Source organism: Tachyglossus aculeatus, chromosome 22, assembly GCF_015852505.1.
Source record: "Tachyglossus aculeatus isolate mTacAcu1 chromosome 22, mTacAcu1.pri, whole genome shotgun sequence".
Taxonomy (NCBI): Eukaryota; Metazoa; Chordata; class Mammalia; order Monotremata; family Tachyglossidae; genus Tachyglossus; species Tachyglossus aculeatus.
In genome coordinates, this window is record NC_052087.1 from 2,206,564 (window position 1) to 2,231,162 (window position 24,599).

Genomic DNA, 24,599 nt, shown 5'->3' on the forward strand with positions numbered 1-24,599 from the left:
AAGCAATTTAAACCCAAGGCGAGATGTTTGTCCTTTCCTCGCGTGCCCGGGCTGCCCTGGGGGCAAATTTTGCCCGCGTTTATACGAACCTCTGAAGAAATTTGTGTTCTAGGAGTGGCAATGAGGACAAAATGATGGCCCTACTCACACCCCTCAACGTCAACTGTCACGCAAGCGATGGCCGAAAGGTATTTCGTGTCAAGCAGCGAATTGAATTGGCCCGTTTTTAATAATAATGATAATAATAATAATAATGGTGATGGTATTTGTTAAGCGCTTACTATGTGCAAAGCATTGTTCTAAGCGCTGGGGAGGTTACAGGGTGATCCGGTTGTCCCATGGGGGGCTCACAGTCTTCATCCCCATTTTCCAGATGGGGGAACTGAGGCCCAGGGAAGTGAAGTGACTTGCCCAAAGTCACACAGCTGACAATGAGGGTATTTGTTCAGCGCTTACTATGTGGAAAGCACTGTTCTAAGTGCTGGGGAGGTTACAGGGTGATCCGGATGTCCCATGGGGGGGCTCACAGTCTTCATCCCCATTTTCCGGATGGGGGAACTGAGGCCCAGAGAAGCGAAGTGACTTGCCCAAAGTCACACAGCCGACAATGAGGGTATTTACTGAGCGCTTAGTATGTGCCAAGCACTGTTCTGAGCGCTGTTTGGGGGCGACCAGCTCCGATGATTAATCTAAAAATGGACGTTTTTAAGGGAAGCCTGTCTCTCTCTAACCACCTCCGAGTGCATTCGAAACCTGGGTATGGCGGTCTTAAGGTTTTGCGTAAAGTTATTTTCAGAGCGTGATGAACAAATGGTAGTAAGGCTTCTAAGTGAATCTGCCAGCTTTTTATTGAGCCTCTTGGGCTTGGGAAAATGACAGCTACTGGTGGAGATGCCCCCTATTTTCCGAATATGCTTTTTTAATGTTTTTTTATGTTTTAGACTGTGAGCCCACTGTTGGGTAGGGACTGTCTCTATATGCTGCCAACTTGTACTTCCCAAGTGCTTAGTACAGTGCTCTGCACACAGTAAGCGCTCAATAAATATGATTGATTGATTTAATAGGACCCAAGCCTCAGCTGTAAGTGCCTGTCATTCATTCATTCATTCATTCATTCAATTGTATTTATTGAGCGCTTACTGTGTGCAGAGCATTGTACTAAGAGCTTGGGAGAGTACAAGCTGGCAACATCTAGAAATGGTCCCTACCCAACAATGGGCTCACAGTCTAGAAGGGAGAGACAGACAATAAAACAAAACATATGGACAGGTGTCAAGTCGTCAGAACAAATAGAATTAAAGCTCTGTCAGACTTACAGTCTGTGATTGTGTTTATTAAGGACGGTTAATATCGGTCGTTTTGGCTCATCGTTTTTTTAATTTCCATTTCAGTCAACGCCTTTACATTTAGCGGCGGGTTACAACCGAGTGAAAATAGTGCAACTGTTGCTGCAGCACGGGGCCGATGTACACGCTAAAGACAAGGGGTAAGATGACTATAATGTGGTTTGCCGAATTAGAAGACATATTGACGCAGGCGGGCGCCGCATCTAATAAGAATAGCGGCTGTGATATAGGTTTAGCACTTTTTACGTGCCAAGCGTTGTACTGAGCGCTGGGGGAGATATTCATTCAGTCGTATTTATTTATTTATTTATTTATTTATTCATTCATTCATTCAATCGTATTTATTGAGCGCTTACTGTGTGCAGAGCACTGTACTAAGCGCTTGGGAAGTCCAAGTTGGCAACGTCCAGAGACGGTCCTTACCCAACAGCGAGCTCGCAGTCTAGAAGGGGGAGACAGACAACGAAACAAAACATATAAACCAAATAAAATAAATAGAATAAATATGTAGAAGTAAAATAATTCTCTGGGCAGAGAAGGTGTACCCATTTTATTGAGCGCTACTGTGTGCAGAGCACTGTACTAAGCGCTTGGGAAGTCCAAGTTGGCAACATCCAGAGACGGTCTCTACCCAACAGCGGACTCACAGTCTAGAAGGGGGAGACAGACAACAAAACAAAACATATAAACCAAATAAAATAAATAGAATAAATATGTACAAGTAAAATAATTCTCTGGGCAGACATGGCGCACCCATTTTATTGAGCGCTACTGTGTGCAGAGCACTGTATTAAGCGCTTGGGAAGTACAAGATATGAGTTAGCCAGTCCTGGCCCACGTGGGGCTCGTAATCTAAGTAGGAGGGAGAACCGCGATCGAGCTTCCGTTTTACAGGTGAGGAAACTGAGGCCCAGTGAAGTGACTTGCCCGAGGCCGCACAGCAGGCGGAGCTGGGATGAGAATTCAGGCCATCCGGCTCCCAGGCCCGGTCTCTTTCCTGTCGTCTGTCCGCCTCCTTAATAGGTAGAAATAAATATCGTACCCAGGCGTCTGCCTTCTGGGCAAGTTAGTGTCTTGTCTCTGTTTTAACCGAGACGGACCAGAAATCTGGCCCACTCCTGTCATTCATTCATCGATTTAATTGTACTTATTGAGCGCTTACTGTGTGCAGAGCACTGTACTAAGTGCTTGGGAAGTCCAAGTTGGCAACAGGGAGAGACGGTCCCTACCCAACAGCGGGCTCACAGTCTAGAAGGGGGAGACAGAATGAAATAAAACATATTAACAGAATAAAATAAATAGAATTAATATGTACAAGTAAAATAAATCAATAAATAGAGTAATAAATCCATAGAAACATATAGACATATATACAGGTGCTGTGGGGAAGGGAAGGAGGTAAGGCGGGGGGGATGGAGAGGGGGAGGAGGGGGCTCAGTGTGGGAAGGCCTCCTGGAGGAGGTGAGCTCTCAGTAGGGCCTTGAAGGGAGGAAGAGAGCTAGCTTGGCGGATGTGTGGAAGGAGAGCATTCCGGGCCAGGGGGAGGACGTGGGCCTGGGGTCGACGGCGGGACGGGTGAGAACAAGGCACAGTGAGGAGGTGAGCGGTGGCAGAGGAGCAGAGGGTGCGGGCTGAGCTGGAGAAGGAGAGAAGGGAGGTGAGGGAGGAGGGGGCGAGGGGATGGATAGCCTTGAAGCCGAAGCGTACGGTGCTCGGCGCACAGGAAGCGCTCAGTAGCTATGACTGAATGAAACATTTTCAGAATTGCTGCTGACGTCGTCCATTTAAGCAAGATGCCCTGTTTCTTCGGGCAAGAACTATCGCTCCCGATGGGCTAGCCCCAGCGGGCACCGCGCCCCACCCGCCACTGGCCGCTCTGCCCCCCGCCCTGTGGTGAGACGGCGGGTCAGGGCTGTGCCGCAGGGGCGAGTCCGTCCGGTCTCCGGGCAGCCGGGTCTCCTCCCTTTCTCACGGCCCCGTTCCCGGGTACATTTGCCCGGCAGTTTTGGGGCTGGCGAGGGAGGAAGATGGGAAGCTGGCGAGGGAGGAAGATGGGAAGTAGGGTACTGAGCATCGGCAGGCTGGGCACACCTAAACTAAACTGCCACCGAGCCTGAAAGGAAGTGTCGAGGGCAGAGTGGTTGGCCCAGAAACCCTGAAAGAGACGTAGGTCCAGCGGCGGCACCTCCAAAGTCCGGCTGTCTTGTCGCCGTGGGTTTTCTACTTGGTAGTCCCAAAGGGCGGGATTCCGGCAGTTACGTAGGGAGAGAACTGACCTAGCAGTGGTGGAAGAGTCCTCGCCTTCCTCGTTTACCATTTCAAGAAGTATGTTGGCTCATTGAGGTGGTTTATCATTCACTCATTCATTCAATCGCATTTACTGAGCGCTTACTCAGTATCGCACTATACTGAGTGCTTGGGAAGTACGGGTTTATCGTGATGGTATTACTGCGGGAATTGTTAAAACCTCGAATATAGCATGCACTCATTTACCATTTCAAGAAGTATGTTGTCTCATTGAGGTGGTTTATCATTCACTCATTCATTCAGTAGCATGTATTGAGTGCTTACTCAATATCGCACTATACTGAGGGCTTGGGAAGTACAAGTTTATCGTGAGGGTATTACTGCGGGAATTGTTAAAATCCTCGAATATAGCATGCGCTCATTTACCATTTCAAGAAGTATGTTGTCTCATTGAGGTGGTTTATCATTCACTCATTCATTCAATCGCATTTATTGAGCGCTTACTCAGTATCGCACTATACTGAGTGCTTGGAAAGTACAGGTTTGTGATGGTATTACTGCGGGAATTGTTAAAATCCTTGAATATAGCATGCACTCATTTACTATTTCAAGAAGTATGTTGTCTCATTGGGGTGGTTTATCATTCACTCATTCATTCAATCGTATTTATTGAGTGCTTAGTGTGTGGAGAGCACTATACTGAGCACTTGGGAAGTACAGGTTTATCATTACGGTATTACTGCGGGAATTGTTAAAATCCTCGAATATAGCGTGCGCCTCATTTTGTCTCATTGAGGTGGTTTATCATTCACTCATTCACTCAATGGTATATATTGAACGCTTACTCAATATCGCACTATACTGAGCGCTTGGGAAGTACAAAGTTTATCGTGATGGTTACTGCGGGAATTGTTAAAATCCTCGAATATAGCATGCGCTCATTTACCATTTCAAGAAGTATGTTGTCTCATTGAGGTGGTTTATCATTCACTCATTCATTCAATCGCATTTATTGAGCGCTTAATATCGCACTATACTGAGCACTTGGGTAGTACAGGTTTATCGTGACGGTATTACTGCGGGAATTGTTAAAATCCTCGAATATAGCGTGCGCTCAACCTGCGTAAGACTAACGAGGCTGTTTTTGGTCAACCCTCAGGGATCTGGTTCCTTTACACAATGCCTGTTCCTACGGTCATTATGAAGTAACGGAGCTTCTGGTGAAGGTTAGTTACTTTTCCTTCCTAAAACTCGTTTCGTGCCATAAGGGAGAATTGCTCGTATGAATAAGGCGATTAATAATTTTAGGACGGGCGGGGCGGGGGAATGTGTTCATTTTATTGGATGCTCTATTGGAACTTGCCAATTTCCTGTAGAAATCCCAGTTAATAATAATAATAATTATGGTATTTAAGCGCTTACCATGTGCCAAGCGCTGGGATAGATACGGGGTAATCAGGTTGTCCGATGTGGGGCTCATGCTTTAATCCCCCTTGTACGGATGAGGTAACTGAGGCACAGAGAAGTGACTTGCCAAAGGTCACACAGCAGGGCAGTGGCGGAGCCAGGATTAGAACCCATGTCCTTTGACTCCCAAACCGGGGCTCTTTCCACTAAGCCACGCTGCTTCTCCAGTTCTTTTCCCAAATCAAAATCCAATCACAAAGACACAGAGGAGCATGCAGTGGAGTCTTCTCTCTGTCCTGTTCATTCTTCCTCCTCTTTTTTTTTTTATTGTGAAGCACTACTATCTGCTAGGCATCAAACTTAGCGCTGGGGTAGATGCAAGCTAATCGGGTTGGGCACGGTCCGTGCACCCCAATAGGGCCCACAGTTTTACTCCCGGCAATGCCTCGGCCTCCTCCTGGGGTCTGCACGCTAATCTCCAGGCGCCGTAAAGTACGCGCCGCGGCACGTCTAACCGCCCCGTCCCTCTGTGCCCCCAGCACGGCGCGGGGGTGAACGCGGTGGACATGTGGCAGTTCACGCCCCTCCACGAGGCCGCGTCCAAAAACAGGGTCGAAGTGTGTTCCCTCCTGTTGAGCTTCGGGGCGGACCCGACGTTGTTGAACTGCCACAGCAAGAGCGCCGTCGACCTCGCGCCTGCTCCCCAGCTCAAGGAGCGCCTGACGTGTGAGTCCGCGGTGGGAGAGGGGGGCGCGGGGCCTGGGCCGCGCGGAGCGAAGAACGCTTGCAGAACGCCATTGGGATTTCCCGGCGTCCGTCTTCCAGTTTGGCGATGCCGGGGCTGGGGAAGCAACGTCCGTCAGCCCGTCAGTCGGTCGTATTTGTGGAGCGCTTACCGTGGGCAGGTGCAACGACATCGTCCCCATTCCTTGTCCACAGCGAACTTTCATTCATTCATTGTCGTATTTATTGAGCTCTTACTGTGTGCAGAGCGCTTGGGAAGTACAAGTTGGCAACATATAGAGACGGTCCCTACCCAACAGTCTAGACGGGGAATTCGGCCTGGCAGACCCAATTGTTTTTCCCGTCTGTGACCGCCCTTCCGATTCTTTCTCTTGGTTGAAGCCTTCTGGACTGTGAGCCCGTTGTCGGGTAGGGACCGTCTCTATATGTTGCCAACTTGGACTTCCCAAGCGATTAGTACAGTGCTCCGCACACGGTAAGCGCTCAATAAATGCGATTGAATGAATGAAAGAGCCTGCTGTTGGGAAGGGACCGTCTCTATATGTTGCCAACTTGGACTTCCCAAGCGCTCTGCACACAGCGCTCAATAAATACGATCGAATGAACAAGAGCCTAGTTGGGAGATAATTCGCCATCGATCCGAACAACAGTTTTGACCTGCCTTTCACAAGATAGCCATGGTTCTTTTCCTGTAAAGTTTTAGTCGTGGCCCCGCAGGAGAGAAACACTCTAGTCCCTGAGACGTCAAGGGAGCAGGAGTCTAGTACGTGGGCAGGGCGAAAAGCCAACCCCCATCCCGCGCTTTCGGGAAGTGAAACTGGGAAATGCCTCCCCTCAGAGCGCTCAGCTCCTGGAAGCAACAGAGTGACATCCGGAAGCGAAGTTGAGGCTTTGAGCCTTAAGGAATCTCCTTGCTCATGGATCGTCCCAAGTCAAGAACTCTTTCCCGTTGCGCAGTCGCAGCCCAGCCGTGGAAATGCGCAGGTTGGGATTCTGGGGACTGGCTTCACTGTGGGGCAGGGCAGGGCAGGGTGGCGGGACCACCCCGCTCAGCTGGCCCATCTAGCAGCTCCAATCAATCAATCGTATTTACTGAGCACTTACTGTGTGCAGAGCACTGTACTAAGCGCTCCAGTGGCTGACTCTCCTGTACACCGGGAGTCCACGCTTCCCTGCCTTCTCGTCCGGAGCAGCGTAAAGCGGGGACACTGGGTCGCCCCGATTCCGGCCCCCACCGCTGCACGGCCCAGCCCAAGCGGGTCTCTGAATGCGGCTCCGGACGGGGGCAATTTTGGGATTTGGGGATCGACGCTAGCCTTGGAGCGGGACTTCCTTTATCCTGTGGAGTTAAACGGTGGTGTTTTCCAAGCACTCGGAAAGGTACAGCGCGGCAGAGTCGGTAGGCATGATGGTAATAATAAAGATGGCATTTATTAAGTGCTTACTATGTGCAAAGCACTGTTCTAAGCGCCGGGGAGGTCCCAAAGTGATCAGGTCGTCCCACGGGGGGCTCCCAGGCTTCATCCCCATTTGACAGATTAGGGAACTGAGGCCCAGAGAAGTGAAGTGACTCGCCCAGAGTCACCCAGCTGACAAGAGGCGGAGCCGGGATTTGAACCCCTGACCTCTGGCTCCAAAGCCCGGACTCTTTCCGCTGAGCCACTGTGCTTCTCGCCCACGATCCCCGCCCGCGTCCCCCAGACTCCCGACTCCCGTCCGGTCATCATCATCATCATCAATCGTATTTATTGAGCGCTTACTATGTGCAGAGCACTGTACTAAGCGCTTGGGAAGTACAAATTGGCAACATATAGAGACAGTCCCTACCCAACAGTGGGCTCGCATTCTAAAAGGGGGAGACAGAGAACAAAACCAAACATACTAACAAAATAAAATAAATACAATAGCTATGTACAAGTAAAATAAATAAATAAATAGAGTAATAAATATGTACAAACATATATACATATATACAGGTCGTAAGCGAAGTTTCTTTGACTTCTAGATGAATACAAAGGGCACACCCTGCTGCAGGCTGCCCGAGAGGCCGACGTCGCTCGCCTCAAGAAGCATCTCACTCTGGAGATGGTGAATTTCAAGCATCCCCAAACGCATGAAACAGCACTGGTAACGTCTCGCGTTCGCGTCTCCTTCAGCTGAACGGTTTTAGAAGCTGAGCCTAGGGGGAAGGGCAGCTTCTGCAACTTGACTCCGTTCATCGGATTTCTTTAGTCTCCTCCATTCCTCCGGGCCTGTCGGCAATTAGCCCGAAATGTCTAGTGTTTCTGGAATCCGGTGGGATTGAACCTCCCGAAAATCACAAGTGTAGTTCTTTTTACGTGCCTGTGTAATATCGCCGAGTGAATGTATTTAATCCGCTGCACGGAATTGAGTTCTGGGCTGGGAGCCTGGACTGAGTGTAGAAGGGTTGCCAGACACACTCAGATGTTGGAATAGAAGGCAGCACGGGCAGCGATCAGTTGCGGCTCGACCGCCTCCAGGGGAAAGGGTTCCAGAGATCCGGGTCGAGGCCGGGAGCCAGCTGGGAGGGAGAGTGGCCAGGCGAATTGGAAGATTAGGCTAGGGCCCGGCATGGGGCCGGTTCAGCTACAGGTACCATGCCCAAAGACAAAGGCAGGTGGGTTGGACTAGGTTCAGAGAAAACATACACATGTCTCGCTTCTCTCTCTCTCCCCCCTTTATCTCTCCCCCCTTTATCTCTCCCCCCTTTCTCTCTCCCCCCTTTCTCTCTCCCCCCTTTCTCTCTCCCCACTTTTCTCACTCCGCTTTTCTCTCTCCCTGCTTTTCTCTCTTCCCACTTTTCTCTCCTCCTTTATCTCTCCTCCTTTCCCCCCACTTTTCTCTCTCCCCACTTTTCTCCCTGCTTTTTTCTCTTTCTGCTTTTCTCTCCCCGCTTTTCTCTCCTTTCTCTCTCGCCCTTTCTCCCCGCTTTTCTCTCCCCATTTTTCTCTCTCCCCATTTTTCTCTCGCTGCTTTTCTCTCCCCACTTTTCTCTCTCCCCATTTTTCTCTCTCCCCGCTTTTCTCTCTCCCTGCTTTTCTCTCCCCACTTTTCTCTCTCCCTGCTTTTCTCTCTTCCCGCTTTTCTCTCCTCCTTTATCTCTCCCCCTTTCTCCCCGCTTTTCTCTCTCCCCACTTTTCTCTCCCCACTTTTCTCTCTCCCTGCTTTTTTCTCCCCACTTTTCTCTCCTCCTTTCTCTCTCCCCCTTTCTCCCCGCTTTTCTCTCTCCCCCTTTTTGCCTGCTTTTCTCTCCCCACTTTTCTCTCTCCCTGCTTTTCTCCCCCTGCTTTTCTCTCCTTTCTCTCTCCCCCTTTCTCCCTGCTTTTCTCTCTGCCAGATTTTCTCTCTCCCCGCTTTTCTCTCCCCGCTTTTCTCCTGGCTTTTCTCTCTCCCCACTTTTCTCTCTCCCCGCTTTTCTCTCTCCCGGCTTTTCTCTCTCCTGGCTTTTTTCTTTCCCTGCTTTTCTCTCTCCCCGCTTTTCTCTCTCCCCGCTTTTCTCTGTCCCCGCTTTCCTCCCTCCCCGCTTTTCTCTCTCCCCACTTTTCTCTCTCCCCGCTTTTCTCTCTCCCCCCTTTCTCGCTTCCTGTTTCTCTCTCCCCCTTTCTCTCTCCCCCTTTCTTTCTCTCCCTTCTCTCTCTCCCCACCTTTCTCTCTCTCCCCACCTCTCTCTCTCCCCCTTTCTCCTCCCCTTTTCTCCCTCGCCCCTTTTCTCTCTCCCCCTTCTTTCTCTCCCCTGCCCCCACCTCCCCTCTGGAGTGGCTGGGTGCTGAGTGGCTTGGCGCTGCTCTGTCAGACCCGGGCTGTCACCCAGGCTGGTGGATTCTGGTCGTTGGCAGGTCAGGTTTGGGAAAAATCAAAGCCGTTTACTTCATGATCCGTTCCTGCAGAGCATTGGTTAATGTTGCAAAAATCAATTTTTAGCACTGTGCCGCCGCATCGCCTTACCCTAAGAGAAAGCAAGTATGTGAGCTGTTGCTAAGAAAAGGAGCCAACGTCAATGAGAAGACAAAAGAGTAAGAACGTTTTGGAACCGTAAATCGTACCAGAGCCGTATCTCCCGGCGAGTATATTTACCGGAGCCTTTTCTTTTGTTAAAGATTTTTAACCCCTCTCCACGTGGCATCCGAGAAAGCTCATAATGATGTTATCGAAGTGGTAGTGAAGCACGAAGCCAAGGTAAGCCTGTTTTCCCGTAGCCCTAGAATCATTTAGGCTGCAGATCCAGCAGGACATTTTGTTATAACGGGAAGTGGGTGGGAGGGCCTGATTTCCTAATAATAATAATTGTGGCATTTTTTTCGCTTACAAGGTGCTAAGCGCTGGGTTTGGATAAAAGGCAAGCAGGTCAGACCCAATCCCTGTCCCACGCGGGGCTGACTGTCTAAGGGGAAGGAAGAACAGATATTGAATGTCCATTTTAGTGATGAGGAGTCAGAGGCCCAGCGAATGCCAGAAATGTTCCCCACTTACATCGGCATCTTCTCCTTCAGACCACCTCCATGTCCGGCTCTAGATGTTGCCAACTTGTACTTCCCAAGCGCTTAGTACAGTAAGCGCTCAATAAATACGGTTGAATGAATGAATGAATATTCCTCACTCCCCCTCTAGCTTCCAGCCCCCCGTAAAACCACTCTAAGGCTCTCCCTCCTCTTCCAGATTCGGGGGCGGGGGTGTCAGGGAATCAGCCACTGGATGCCCAGCGCCAGCCTGGACCCCTGACCAGCAGTAAAATTCATGTATCTTGTTTGTTTTTTTATTTCTTTGGTACCGGCCACTTTCATTCGTCTTCTCTGCGCCGCGGGTGTTCCCGCCGGTTCAGGTGAACGCTTTGGATAACCTCGGCCAAACTCCCCTGCACCGAGCTGCCCACTGCGGACACCTGCCCACCTGCCGCCTGCTGTTGAGCTGTGGCTGCGACCCCTCCGTCGTGTCGCTGCAGGGCCTTACGGCCTTACAGATGGGGAGCGAAAGCGTGCAGCAGCTGCTCCAGGGTATGACGGCGTGAGACCCCTCCCGAGAACCGGCGGTCGCCCGGCCGTCTGGGCCACTGCCCCACATCCATCTGCCAGTCAGACCGAGTGCCTACCGCGTGGGACAGGCCGGTAGAACAGAGCTGGGAGCCGTCCCTGCCCGTCGTGACGAGCTCACGGTCTAGAGGAGGACGCGAACGCGAAGCCGAACTCACCGCGTGACGGGGGCTGGGAAATGTGGTTTAAATCCTGGTCAGTTGCCAGCCAAGGAGAGTCATGTCGGGTGCCCAGAAATCGCCACCCGCTAACCGTGGGTTGGCTCGGTAATAAATCCACGCGCTGAGGACGGTGCCTCGGATGAATTTACAGTCTAGTCGGGGAGACAGACGCAAGCTACTGAGGTGGAGTGGAGGGCGGGAGAAAGAACAACATTCCAAGGGCTAACAGAGGAGAGTGTCTGTTGAGAGCAAGGATGAAGGCTAATACGTAATTACTAAGGATAGGAGTAAAAAGCAGGAACTCCTGGTGATTATTGGGTTGATATGGGCGGGAAAGGGGGAATTAATTGGGGAATGGCTCTCAGAGGAGGTGGGTTTTCAGGAGGCTTTTGAATCAGTGAGTCAATCGGTCGTACTCATTGAGTGCTTACGGTGTCCGGAGCGCCGCACAGCGCAGCAGAAGTAGCACACACATTCCCTGCCCGTAGCGAATTTCCAGTCCAGAAGTCGGACCGGCGGCCTGGGAGTTTTGGAACAGGGAGGAAGTTACAGGCGGGTCTGAGCAAGAGCTGTCCCCAGGCAGAAGAGTCGAGAGCGTGCCGGTCACCGCCGTTGACCGAGTTGTAGGAAGTAGAGCGAGCTGACGTCCAAGGGGGAGAGAGTGCGGTTGGAAAGCTGGAAAGGTAAGGGTGAGAAATTTCGGTTTAATGGGGAGGCATTCCCACAGAGGGGGTAGCCAAATTCATTCGTTCATTCAGTCTTGTTTATTGAGCGCTTACCGTGTGCAGAGCACTGTACTAAGCGCTTGGGAAGTCCAAGTTGGCAACATATAGAGACGGTCCCTACCCGACAGCGGGCTCACAGTCTAGAAGAATAAAGGAAGTGTGCAGGGGTGGGGTTCAAACCGACAAGAAAACACGCACAGTAGATTTTTAAGTTCATTTATTCATTCATTCAATTGTATTTATTGAGCGCTTACTGTGTGCAGAGCACTGTACTAAGCGCTTGGGAAGTCCAAGTTGGCAACATATAGAGACGGTCCCTACCCAACAGCGGGCTCACAGTCTAGAAGAATAAAGGAAGTTTGCAGGGTGGGGTTCAAACCTACAAGGAAACACACACAGTAGATTTTTAAGTTCATTCATTCATTCATTCAGTCGTATTTATTGAGCGCTTACCGTGTGCAGAGCACTGTACTAAGCGCTTGGGAAGTTCAAGTTGGCAACATATAGAGACGGTCCCTACCCAACAGTGGGCTCACAGTCTAGAGGAATAAAGGAAGTTTGCAGGGGTGGGGTTCAAATCTACAAGGAAATACGCACAGTAGATTTTTAAGTTCATTCATTCATTCAATCGTTTTTATGGAGCGCTTACTGTGTGCAGAGCACTGTACTAAGCGCTTGGGAAGTCCAAGTTGGCAACATATAGAGACGGTCCCTACCCAACAGTGGGCTCACAGTCTAGAAGGGGGAGACAGAGAACAAAACATATTAACAAAATAAAATAAATAGAATAAATATGTACAAGTAAAATCCATTTATTCATTCAGTCGTATTTATTGAGCGCTTACAAGTTCAGCGCCTTAACCAGTCAGCCATCCTGATGTTCTCAGTCCACCAGTTGTATTGCGTGCTTACTGTGCAGAACACAGTACTAAGGGCTTGGGGGAGTGCAGTACAGCGGCGTCGGTAGACCCGTTCCTTGTCCACAAGGCGCGTACAGTCTGGGGGGACACAGACATTTAAAAACAAAAAATTACAGTTATGTTCCCAAGTGCTGTCGGGCGGAGAGTGGGGTGATCTAGACTGTGAGCCCGTTGTTGGGTCGGGACCGTCTCGATTTGTTGCCAGCTTGTACTTCCCAAGCGCTTAGTACAGTGCTCTGCACACAGTAAGCGCTCAATAAATACGATTGAATGAGTGAATGAATATCAGGGGCTTTGTGGTTCAGATCCAAGTGCGTAGGTGATGCAGAAGGGAGACCAGAGAGGAAGGAGGGATTATCGGGGAAGGCCCGTTGGGGAGATGTGATTTTTTTTTTTTTTTAGTAAAGCTTTGAAGGTGGGGAGAGTTAGATCTGCCAAATATGAAGTGGGAGAGAGTTCCGGGTCAGAGGGAGGATGGGGGCAAGTGATCATCGGTGAGATGGATAAATCCGGGGTTCATTGAGGAGGTTGGCAGTAGAAGAGCGAGGTGGGCGGGCTGGCTTGTAGCAGGAAATCTGCGAGGGAAGGTGGAACGGCGGACGCTAGTTGAGTGTCTTTAAGTCTTTGGTAAGGAGTTTTTATTGCAGAGGTGGATGGGCAACCGACGGAGATCATCGAGGAGCGGGGAGATGTGGATTGCGTGGTTTTTTTTAGAAAACCATTCCGAGCAGCTGAGTCGAGGAAGGACTGGAGTGGAGAGAGGTAGGAGGCAGGGAGGTCAGCGAGGAGACTGGTGCGATAGTAAAGGCAGGAGAAGGTAAGTGCGTAGATAGCGGCGTAGCAGTTTGGAGGGAGAGGATCCTGGAGATGTTGCGAAAACAGAACCGACCGAATTTGACGATAGATTGAATGCTTATTGATAGATGAATTTTGCTTATTTTTAAGGGTTTTCTCCTCCCGCCACAAAAGGCAAATTTGTTCATTCCTTGCTTGAAGAGATAAGGGATTTATTATCATTGATTGAATGTGTGGGTTGAATGTGACAGTTGAGGCAGACTGTTGTAAAACCCTGGCCTTGTGAAAGGGGGGCTAGTGGTGTTGTCTACAGTGATGAGAAGGACAGCAGGGGGGCAGGGTTTGGGTGGGACGATGAGCTCTGTAACAGGCCCGTTAATAATAATAATAATAATGATGATGATGATGATAATGGCATTTATTAAGCGCTTACTATGTGCTGTTCTAAGCGCTGTTACGAGGAGATCAGGTTGTCCCACGGAGGGCTCACAGTCGTCATCCCCATTTTACAGATGAGGGAACTGAGGCCCAGAGAAGTGAAATGACTTGCCCAAAGTCATACAGCTGATAATTGGCAGAGCCCGGATTCGAACCTATGACCCCCAACTCCAAAGCCCGGGCTCTTTCCACTGAGCCCCGCTGCTTCTCTTTAAGTTTGGGATGTTGGCCAAGCATCCAAGTAGAGATGCCCCGAAGGCAGGAGGTGACACGAAACTTCAGCGGAAAGAGGTCGGGGCCGGAGAGGTCGATTTGGAATTCATTCATTCATTCAGTCGTATTTATTGAGCGCTTACTGCGTGCAGAGCACTGGACTAAGCGCATCATCCGTAGAGGTGGGAGTAGAAGCCACGGGAGCAGATGAGCGCTACAAGGGAATGTGCGAAGACGGAGAAGAGAAGGGGATCCAGAACTGAGGTCTGAGGAACTCTCGCGGTTTGAGGGTGGGAGATTTGGATGGAGTGGAGGCTGTCAGATTTGGCAAGAAAAATGTCAGCGGTGACCTCAGAGAAGGCGGTTTTCGTGCAGTGAGGGGGATGCAAGCCAAATTGGAAGGGGGCAAGGAGAGAACTAGTAAAAAATTGTTAGGTAGAACTGTAAGTAACTCGCTCAAGGGGTTCGGAGAGATGAGTTATCAACTGGAGGGAGCTGTGGGGTCGAGGGAGGGGTTTTTTGAGAATGGAGAGACAGAAGTGTGTTTGAAGTCACTGGGGAAGGAGCCGTTTGAAAGGGAATGGTTGAACACGGCGATCTGGGAGGGAAGAAGGAAGGGGGCGAGTGTTTCGGTGCGATGGGATGGGATGGGCCCGGAGGCGCGCGGATGGAGGAGGTGGGTTTTGAGAGGAGACGAGAGATGTCCTGCGCTACCGCTGGGAAAGGTGGGAGAGTTTAAGGGCGGGAGAAGGGAATGCTCGGAGTAGAGCGGGGGAGAATATAGGAAGAGCGTGCCTCGTGGTGTCAGTTTTATCGAACAAGTTTGGGGGCAAGCGGGGGGACAAGGACTTTGAGTGACTTTGGGCTTGAAGGACAGTGGAATATTGGGAAAAATTGCGCAGCATGTGCCTCCGTTTGGGGTGGGTGTTCATGCACTGTGTAGCATCCGTGTCTCTGTTCTGCTTCAATTCCAGGTAAAGTTTTTTCTCTTTATTTCAGAGGGTATCCCCTTAGGTAATTCAGATGCAGATCGTCAGCTGCTGGAAGCTGCCAAAGCTGGAGATGTAGAAACCGTCAAAGTAAGACAGAATTATTTTTGTGTGTGTGTGTGTGTGTGTGTGTGTGTGTGAGAGAGAGAGAGAGAGAGATGAATTTTGCCTATTTTTAAGGGTTTTCTCTTCTCCCCACAAAAGGCAAATTTGTTCTTTCCTTGGTTGAAAAGATAAGGGATTTATTCTAATAATAATAATGTTGGTATTTGTTAAGCGCTTACTATTTCCAAAGCACTGTTCTAAGCGCTGGGGGGAATACAAGGAGATGAGGTTGTCCCACGTGGGGCTCACAGTCTTAATCCCCATTTCACAGATGAGGGAACTGAGGCCCAGAGAAGTGAAGTGACTTGCCCAAGGTCACGTAGTCACTGATCTCAGTCAAGGAAATGTCAGTAGGTGATGCTAGAATACCCGACCCACATTTGACTTTTTAATAATAATAATGATGGCATGGGTTAAGCGCTTACTATGTGCAAAGCAATGTTCTAAGCGCTGGGGGGAATACAAGGAGATGAGGTTGTCCCACGTGGGGCTCACAGTCTTAATCCCCATTTTACAGATGAGGGAACTGAGGCCCAGAGAAGCGAAGTGACTTACCCAACGTCACCCAGCTGACAGTTGGCGGAGCCGGGATTTGACTCCAAAGCCCGGGCTCTTTCCGCTGAGCCACGCCGCTTCTTTTACTGACAGGGAAGGGTGGCTTGCCTGGGGCCTGGACAGAACTCCCCCCCTAAAGGGGAAGACAAACGGTCCGATACCGACGCGGTGGGTGAATTTGGGCGGCAGAGGTGGGAGCCGAGGAGATGGGCAGTCTTGAGGAAGTGGAATCTAGCGAGGAAGATGTCGAGAAGAACGAACGGTAAACCGAACCTAAGCAGGAGAGGAGAGGCAGAGTCCAACCTTCCAGTTAATCGACACCAAAGCGCGTTTGCTTTTCTCGTATTCCTTCGGGTCGTGACAGTAACGGCCGTGTGTCCCCACAGAGACTGTGTACCGCTCACAGCGTCAACTGCCGAGACGTCGAAGGGCGGCAGTCCACCCCTCTCCATTTTGCGGCCGGATACAACCGGGTGTCCGTGGTGGAATACCTGCTGCAGCACGGAGCCGACGTCCATGCCAAAGATAAAGGGTGAGGGTGTCCTCCCTGATGTCCCTGCTTCCCCGCAGTGGTCTCATCCCACTAGAGGTTATGAGGTTGGAGAGGTGAATCCATGAATCTTTCCCTCCCCCCCAAAAAAAATCCTCATTATCAAAGAAAACCGCCTCTGAGACTCTGCAGCGGTCCCTCAGGGAGTCTGTCTTCCACGTGGCAGCACAGTCCTGAACTTGAGAAGAAAGCCAGAGATAACGGTGGATCTTCCCTTTCCCTCAGCGGCCTCGTTCCTCTGCACAACGCCTGTTCCTACGGACACTACGAAGTAGCCGAACTGCTCGTTAAACACGGGGCCATCGTCAACGTCGCCGACTTATGGAAGTTCACCCCCTTACACGAGGCCGCAGCCAAAGGGAAATACGAGATCTGCAAACTTCTGCTCCAGGTACGTCCCGCTAGCGGAGCCGGCGGGAGGCGTTGGAGTTTACGGAGAATGCCGAATGGCAGGGGTCCTGAGACAAGAGCCCCAGTCCTAAACTGGAAAAGAGGGGGGACTTTCTTAGCAATCCAGAATCCATCCATCAGTCAATGGTATTTATGGAGTGCTCACTCTGTGCATAACACCGTACTGGGTCCTTCGGAGAACGCGCTAGAATTAGGAGACGTGATCCCTGCTCTCGAGGATCTCATAGCGGGAGGCGGGCACTAAAATAAATTACATTCATTCTTTCATTCAATCGTATTTATTGAGCGCTTACTGTGTGCAGAGCACTGGACTAAGCAAGTTGGCAACATATAGAGACAATCCGTACCCAACAACGGGCTCACAGTCTAGAGTGGAATAATAATGATGGCATTGGTTAAGCGCTTACTCTGTGCAAAGCACCGTTCTAAGCGCTGGGGAGGTTACAAGGTGATCAGGTTGTCCCGTGGTGGGGCTCACAGTCTTAACCCCCATTTTACAGGTGAGGGAACTGAGGCCCAGAGAAGTGAAAGTGACTTGCCCAAAGTCACGTAGCTGACAAGTGGCGGAGCAGGATTGGAACCCGTGACCTCTGACACCAAAGCGCGGGCTCTTTCCACTGAGCCACGCTGCTTCCATGTAGAAGGACGTACTAGAATGCCAAACTATACACATTTGTGCAGAGGGAGTGGGAGATGTGGAGGGGCAGCGAAGACCCAAGCGCTTAGGGGACGTCTTGGAATGTCAGCAGTGGAAGAGGTACAGTGCTCTGCACACAGTAAGCGCTCAATAAATACGATTGATTGATTGATTGATCCACAAAAGATGCTAATTAATAGGAATTACAGTATCTCTTAAACACCACCTATGGGCCAAACACTGTTTATTCATCCATTCAATCGTATTTATTGAGGGCTTACTGTGTACAGAGCACTGTACTAAGTGCTTGGGAAGTCCAAGTTGGCAACATCTAGAGACAGTCCCTACCCAAAAACAGGCTCGCGGTCTAGAAGGGGGAGACAGACAACGAAACAAAACATATTAACAAAATAAAATAAATAGAATAAATATGTACAAATAAAATAGAGTAATACCATCGCCTAGCCCAGAGCGTTAACCGCTTCATGAAACCTCTGTCGCGCCTTCCCTCTCTAACTCAGAAACCTCAACAACTATCGTATTTTGTCACGTAGAGGAGGATTTAAAAGCTGAGCTTCGTAAGCCAAGCAGGAGGCGGCAAGGGGGTCTTAATGCCCCAGATTCAGGCTACTGCTGGGGATGGAGTTTTCTTGAGAGAATATGTGAGTTCAGGAGAAGAAGGGGAGAAGGGAATTGGGTTAAGTCGTTGAGTGGTTATTCATTCATTTATTCAATCGTATTTATTGAGCGCTTACTGTGTGCAGAGCACTGGACTAAGCTCTTGGGAAGTACAAGTTGTTGTGTGCGGTTCTTGCATGGAGAGTGCAGTAAGTCACCAGTGCTATTTTACCTTTCTCTTCCTTCTCCGCTCCATTTCCTCCTTCTTTTTCTCCTCTTTCTATGCCCCTCGCTGCCCCTTATTCCAAGAGCTAATTCTTATATTTATGCAAAACAAAGCAGAGCCATTACGCAAGTAAATATGGTGTGTTTTGTCATGATAGAGGCAGTCATTTTTGAACTTCTTGAAGGGCTGCTCTGGGCTCTACAGCATTCCCATCCCTCGTGCACATTCCTTCTTTCCCCTTCCCTGCTCTTTAGCCTTTCTTTACCTTAATTGTGGCTGCACCCCGGGCTCTCGGTGACCGCTCTACTTGCTCCAAACTTCTCGTGTAACCTGCAGACCTGCATCTCCCCTGGACCTGGTAGAATCTGTATTAATAATAATAATAATTTTGGTATTTGCTAAGCGCTTACTATGTGCAGACCGTGTTCTGAGCGCTGGGGAGGATCCAAGATGATCAGGTTGTCCCACGTGGGGCTCTCAGTCTTAATCCCTGTTCGACAGATGAGGGAACTGAGGCCCAGAGAAGTGAAGCGACTTGCCCAAAGTCACCCAGCGGAGCTGGGATTTGAACCCATGAGCTCTGACTCCCGAGCCTGGGCTCTTTCCGCTGAGCCACACTACCCGAACTCCTCAGTTTCCTTCCTAAGCCTTCCCCTTTGCACTTTACGTGGTAATCAACGGTGTCTTCATCTTCTCCGTCCCAGGAGGCTTGGAAGCGCGGTGTTTTCTTTGGCTTCTCTCCCGTCTTCCCAAATCTAGTCTTTCTCTAAATCCTGCCAGTATTTTCCCTCTCCCAGCCCACTGAGCCACTGCCCCGTAGCTTGAGTCCCGGTCCTTGAATCCAGCCTCTCCCTCATTCAGGCCATTTCACATGACCGTCTTTAAGTGTCACCAAGACCACATCAGTCCCCTCTTCAGAAACCTCTGGTAACTTCTCCTTTCTCTTGGCATTAAACCAAAACTCCTCTGATAGTTGCTTTTAAGGCCATGCACCAGCTGTCTCTGGAGCTGTTTTCTCCCTCCTCCTGCTATACCGCGCCCTTCGTCCCTCCTAAACTGACATTATGGTATCTTGCTCCTGACTCTCCCGTGTTTATCCCATCGCTCTCCCCTTTCCCCCTGCAAGGAAGTCCCTCCCCTCTTCAGAACTGCAAGGAAAGCAGGGTGACCTAGTGGAAGAAGCACGGGCCTGGGACTCCGAGGACACGAGTTCAAATCCTCGCTCTGCCGCTCTTCTGCCGTGTCGCAGATCACTTCTCTGGGCCTCGGTTACCTCATCTGTAAACTGGGGATTAACTCCTCCCTCGCTCATTCATTCAGTCGTATTTATTGAGCGCTTACTGTGTGCAGAGCACTGTACTAAGCGCTCGGGAAGTACAAGCTGGACTTGCAGGAGGAGCAGGAGCAGGCCGCGAGACCCAAGCGGGGCAGGGACTGCGTCCGACCCGATTATCTTTTAATAAGTAATATGGGGATTACGACTGTGAGCCCTCCGTGGGACAACCTGATCACCTTGTAACCTCCCCAGCGCTTAGAACGGTGCTTTGCACATAGTAAGCGCTTAACAAATGCCAACATCATCATTATTATTATTATCTTTCCACTTAACTCGGCGCTCAGTCCGGTGGTTGGCACGTAGTAAATGCTTAATAAATGCTGTTATTAACCATTATTATTCTCTGCCAAACCCTATTCACCCCCTTCTTCAGTGCCCAGCTAAAAAGCCACCCCTCCAAGAGGCCTTCCCTGGGGAGTCGCACTTTGCCAGTTCAGTCATCCCGTCAGTCACTGGGGCCCTCCTCCGTACGGCTGTTTGGATCGCCAACTCGTCCTTTGCGTCTCTGCTCTCTCTGTCGCGGCGGTAGCCGCCGTTCAGTTGTCTCCCATCCCGGTTTTTCTGTCCTCAGCACGGTGCAGACCCTACCAAGAAAAACAGAGATGGGAATACTCCCTTAGACCTGGTGAAGGACGGAGACACAGATATCCAGGACCTACTGCGGGGAGATGCCGCTCTGCTGGACGCCGCCAAGAAGGGCTGCTTGGCTAGAGTAAAGAAGCTGTCTTCTCCGGATAACGTCAACTGCCGGGACACCCAGGGCAGACACTCGACCCCATTGCATTTAGCAGGTCGGTGAGGGGCTGGCTCTTAGGCCGGGATAAGCGTCGAGGCTTAACCCGGCCTGGTTCGGCTCAGATCTGACAACTCACCTCGGCTCCCGTTCGGGGCCGTGCCGTGGCCCACGCCTCTCTCAGCCTCTCAAGGGCATCGGCCAGTCGGGGTAGCCACCTCACCCCGGCCCCAGCCTGGCGGGCCAGCTCCCGGGCCCCCCAGTGACTCCCCTCCTGCCGGGTCTTGCCCATCTTTCTGTTTCCTCCGGCTCCCGCTGTCGGTGGGTTGTCCCCGTTTTCCCGGAGCCCGGGTAGGTGCGGTTAAACGATCCCAGTACGTTTTCAGGATTCCCTCAAGGAAGTTAGGTGTCTCGGTGAATTTCAGCTCAGTGAGGTGGGGTTTTTTTCCCCCGCGAACTTTAAGCAGTCGAAGTCATTTTGAAGGGGATCGTTCTCCTTCCTTCCTTTCCCGCGGTCAGCTGGCTACAACAACTTGGAGGTGGCCGAGTACCTGTTGCAGCACGGCGCCGACGTGAATGCCCAGGACAAAGGGGGCCTGATCCCCTTGCACAACGCGGCGTCCTATGGGGTGAGTGGCCCGATTCCCCTCTCCGGTGGTCAGCCGGCCGTTGGGACGGCCGCGTCGCTCTCCGGGCGACTGGGTCCTTCCGTCACCCTTCGACTTTTGAGGGGTGAGCCTTGCCCCGGAGCAGCCCAGCGGAAACTCCTCTTCAGCTTCCGGGGAGGGTTCTCGCCGAGCCCAGGAGGCCAAGCCGTAGGGTCTCCGCAGCTTTCGAATGCCGTGTTGCCCTCCTCACTAGCTAGAATCGGGCGGAGAATTAAATCCCCTCCCTGAAATTGTAAAACGTGTTGGCATCATGCGGAGGTATTGTCCTGACCCGTCTTCCCCTAATCTTTCAAAAGGCTAACGTTCCCCACTCTCGCGGTCTTTCTTTGGAAGTGAAAACTGCACATTCCTCCCCCCATAAATTGCTTTGACCCTAATGCGTGGGGCACCGTTGTTCTCATCCGTTTTTTTCTCACGGAAACACTTTACCCCGAAAATGCCAGCCAAGTCCCCCCGAACTAAGCCCTGAATTTGAGGGGCGGGCGGGTGGGTCTGTCTCCCCCAGGGCCGTGCTTCTGTCCTCCCTGGATCTCCGGAGGGAATTTGAGAATAGATGTAACCGGGGTGTTTCCTCTCCCAGCACGTCGACGTGGCCGCGTTACTCATCAAGTATCAGGCGTGTGTCAATGCCACGGACAAATGGGCCTTCACCCCGCTGCACGAGGCGGCCCAGAAGGGAAGGACACAGCTCTGCGCCTTGCTGTTGGCCCACGGCGCCGACCCCGCCCTGAAGAACCAGGAAGGACAAACGCCATTAGACCTCGTTACTGTAAGTAACGAAGGACCTAAAACACTCGCCTCCCGTTTGCCTTGGCTACCGGAGAACGGGAGGTGGAGGTACTTAATTAAGAGTGGGCAGAGCGGGCGGGGGGAGGGTGACGTAGTACGGAAAGTGCCAAACTGAGCGTTTCTGCCCGGCCCTAATTCCCAGGCTTCTTCCTCGTTGGGAGCGTTAAGAACGGACCAGTATTTTAATAGGAACGGGATAGCACCGAAAATACGTACTGCTCGGTTTTTCGTACCGAAGGTCAGCAGCTCAGGGTGTAAATGCTCCGCACACAGGAAGCACTCAATAAATTCGTTCATTCAGTCGTATTTATTGAGCGCTTACTGTGGGCAGAGCGCTGTACTAAGCGGTTGGGAAGTCCAAGTTGGCAACATATAGAGACGGTCCCTACCCTACAGCGGGCTCACGGTCGAGAAATACGACTGAATGAATGAAACGCCCCCCGGGCTGGGGAGATGTAAAAATGGAAGTTCATCCCTTTCCGATAAAGGAGTATATTTCCCCAGCCCAGCAGATACGTTAGGGTGAAAATCATTTTGTCTCGACAGTGCATGGAGTGCGTTCAGAAATACATCGGGTTATGTATCTATTTGCTACCAACTCTGCGGTATTGTCCTCTCCCAAGCGCTTAGTGCAGTGCTCCGCACACAGTAAGCCCTCACTAAGTGTCATTGGTCGCTTGACTGATTATGGGAAATGTGGAGGGGGCTCGGGGTGAAGTGGGGTAAGTCTTTCTGTAGTGCTGATGTCCGTGCCGGGGAAATCCCATTCGAAGAAAGAGAGTCAATTCAGAATACAGTTGCCACAGATAATCCCAAAGCCCCAGCAGATCTGGCCCTCCGTTGTCAGTCAAGCAAATAAACGCAAACCTCAGCGCGGGGGAAGGCATCTCTTCCAAGAGGCCTTCCCCATACTCAGCCACCCCCCTTTCTTCTTTTCCCACTCCCTTCTTCATTGCCCTGCCTTGTCCCTTTCGTTCTCCCTCCCTCCCAGCCCCACAGCACTTTTATGTGTATCTATAATCTGTCAATCAATCAATCAATCAGTTGTATTTATTGAGCGCTTACTGTGTGCAGAGCACTGTACTAAGCACTTGGGAAGTACAAGTTGGCAGCATATTCTGGAGCCGCAGATTTTTGACCTCTTTCCATATTACAACTACTTGAAGAAGTGATTGACACCTGGCATTACAGCCCCTTAAGTTTAGGGTTTGCCGTGCCGTGGAGGGGTTTCCGGTGCTCCACTGGGGTTTGAAGAACCGTGCTGGCCTTCCCAAGCGCTTAGTACAGTGCTCTGCACACAGTAAGCGCTCAATAAATACGACTGAATGAACGAATGGTGCTTTGGCTTCCCCAGCAGTCCGCTCGTCTCGTCGGCCCCCGCCGGGACGCGGGGCAAACCGGGCCAGCCGGGAAGCAGCCGACCTTTCCCGGTCCCTGGACTCCTGGGACAAACAGAATCCGGTTTCCGTCACATTCATGATTTCCACCCTCCGAAAGGGTGGAGGGTTCTGGGCTACATTTGAGAGAGAAAAATGGCTGATCAGAATGACTTCCTTGTATCATGACGGTAGTGACGATGGTGTTTCTTAAGTGCCTGCTATGTGTCGCGCACTGTTCTAAGCGCTGGCATAGATTCAAGCTAATCGGGGTGGACACGGTCCCCGGCCCACGTGGGGCTCGCAATCTTAATCCCCGTTTTACAGGCGAGGCGACCGAGGCCCAGAGAAGTGAAGCGGCTCGCCCAAGGTCACACAGCAGACTGGTGGCCGAGCCAGGATTAGGCCCCAGGTCCTTCCGGCTCCCAGGCCTGGGGTCTATCCGCTGGGCCACACTGCTTCTGCTGCTTGTACCTGAGTAAAGACTTGCCCTGGGACGCCCACCTGTTCATTCATTCATCATCATCAATCGTATTTATTGAGCGCTTACTATGTGCAGAGCACTGTACTAAGTGCTTGGGAAGTACAAATTGGCAACATATACAGTCCCTGCCCAACAGTGGGCTCACAGTCTAAAAGGGGGAGACAGAGAACAAAACCAAACATACTAACAAAATAAAATAAATAGAATAGATATGTACAAGTAAAATAGAGTAATAAATATGTACAAACATATATACATATATACAGGTGCTGTGGGGAAGGGAAGGAGGTAAGATGAGGGGGATGGAGAGGGGGACGAGGGGGAGAGGAAGGAGGGGGCTCAGTCTGGGAAGGCCTCCTGGAGGAGGTGAGCTCTCAGCAGGGCCTTGAAGGGAGGAAGATTCATTCAGTCGTATTTATTGAGCGCTTACTGTGGGCAGAGCACTGGACTAAGCGCTTGGGAACATATAGAGACAGTCCCTACCCAACAACGGGCTCACAGCCTAGAATAATAAAGGCGTTTATTACGCGCTTACTATGCGCAGAGCCCTGGGGAGGTCACAAGGTGATCAGGTTGTCCCACGGGGGGGCTCGCAGGCTTCACCCCCATTTTCCAGATGAGGTCACGGAGAAGTGACCAAAGCTGACAAGTGGCGGAGCCGGGATTTGAACCCCTGACCTCCGGCTCCAAAGCCGCTGAGCCACGCCGCTTCTCTAGAAGGGGGAGGCCCGGCCGGCTGCGGAGAGACAGGCAAGCAGGTGGGCGGGCGGCGACTGCATCGCTGCAGCTGCCGTCGCGCCGTTCTCTTCCCGCAGGCGGATGACGTGAGCGCCCTGCTGGCAGCGGCTATGCCCCCCTCGGCCTTGCCGTCGTGCTACAAGCCTCAGGTGATCAGCGTCCCCCAGGCCCCCGGGCCTGCTTCGGGCCCGCCCAGCCCGTCCAGCCTCTCGGCGGCCAGCAGCCTGGACAACCTGGCGGGCAGCTTTTCGGAACTCCCTTCGATGGTGCCTCCCGGCGGCGCGGAAGGAGCCGCCGGCCTGGATAAAAAGGAAGGTGAGGGGGGCGTCTGTGCCCTGCT

General features: G+C 51.4%; 1 protein-coding gene across 1 annotated transcript in view; it reads left to right on the forward strand.

Annotated features, from left to right (window-relative positions):
* TNKS2 (tankyrase 2) overlaps positions 1-24,599 on the forward strand; it is a 67,045-nt gene that overhangs the window by 24,668 nt on the left and 17,778 nt on the right. The window contains 15 exon segments of the mRNA XM_038764138.1: positions 113-188; positions 1,392-1,486; positions 4,753-4,819; positions 5,540-5,726; positions 7,750-7,871; positions 9,687-9,778; positions 9,863-9,941; positions 10,585-10,756; positions 15,044-15,123; positions 16,080-16,225; positions 16,469-16,634; positions 20,043-20,262; positions 20,724-20,833; positions 21,453-21,641; positions 24,337-24,574. Of these exon segments, the coding sequence (XP_038620066.1) occupies positions 113-188; positions 1,392-1,486; positions 4,753-4,819; positions 5,540-5,726; positions 7,750-7,871; positions 9,687-9,778; positions 9,863-9,941; positions 10,585-10,756; positions 15,044-15,123; positions 16,080-16,225; positions 16,469-16,634; positions 20,043-20,262; positions 20,724-20,833; positions 21,453-21,641; positions 24,337-24,574 (2,039 nt within the window).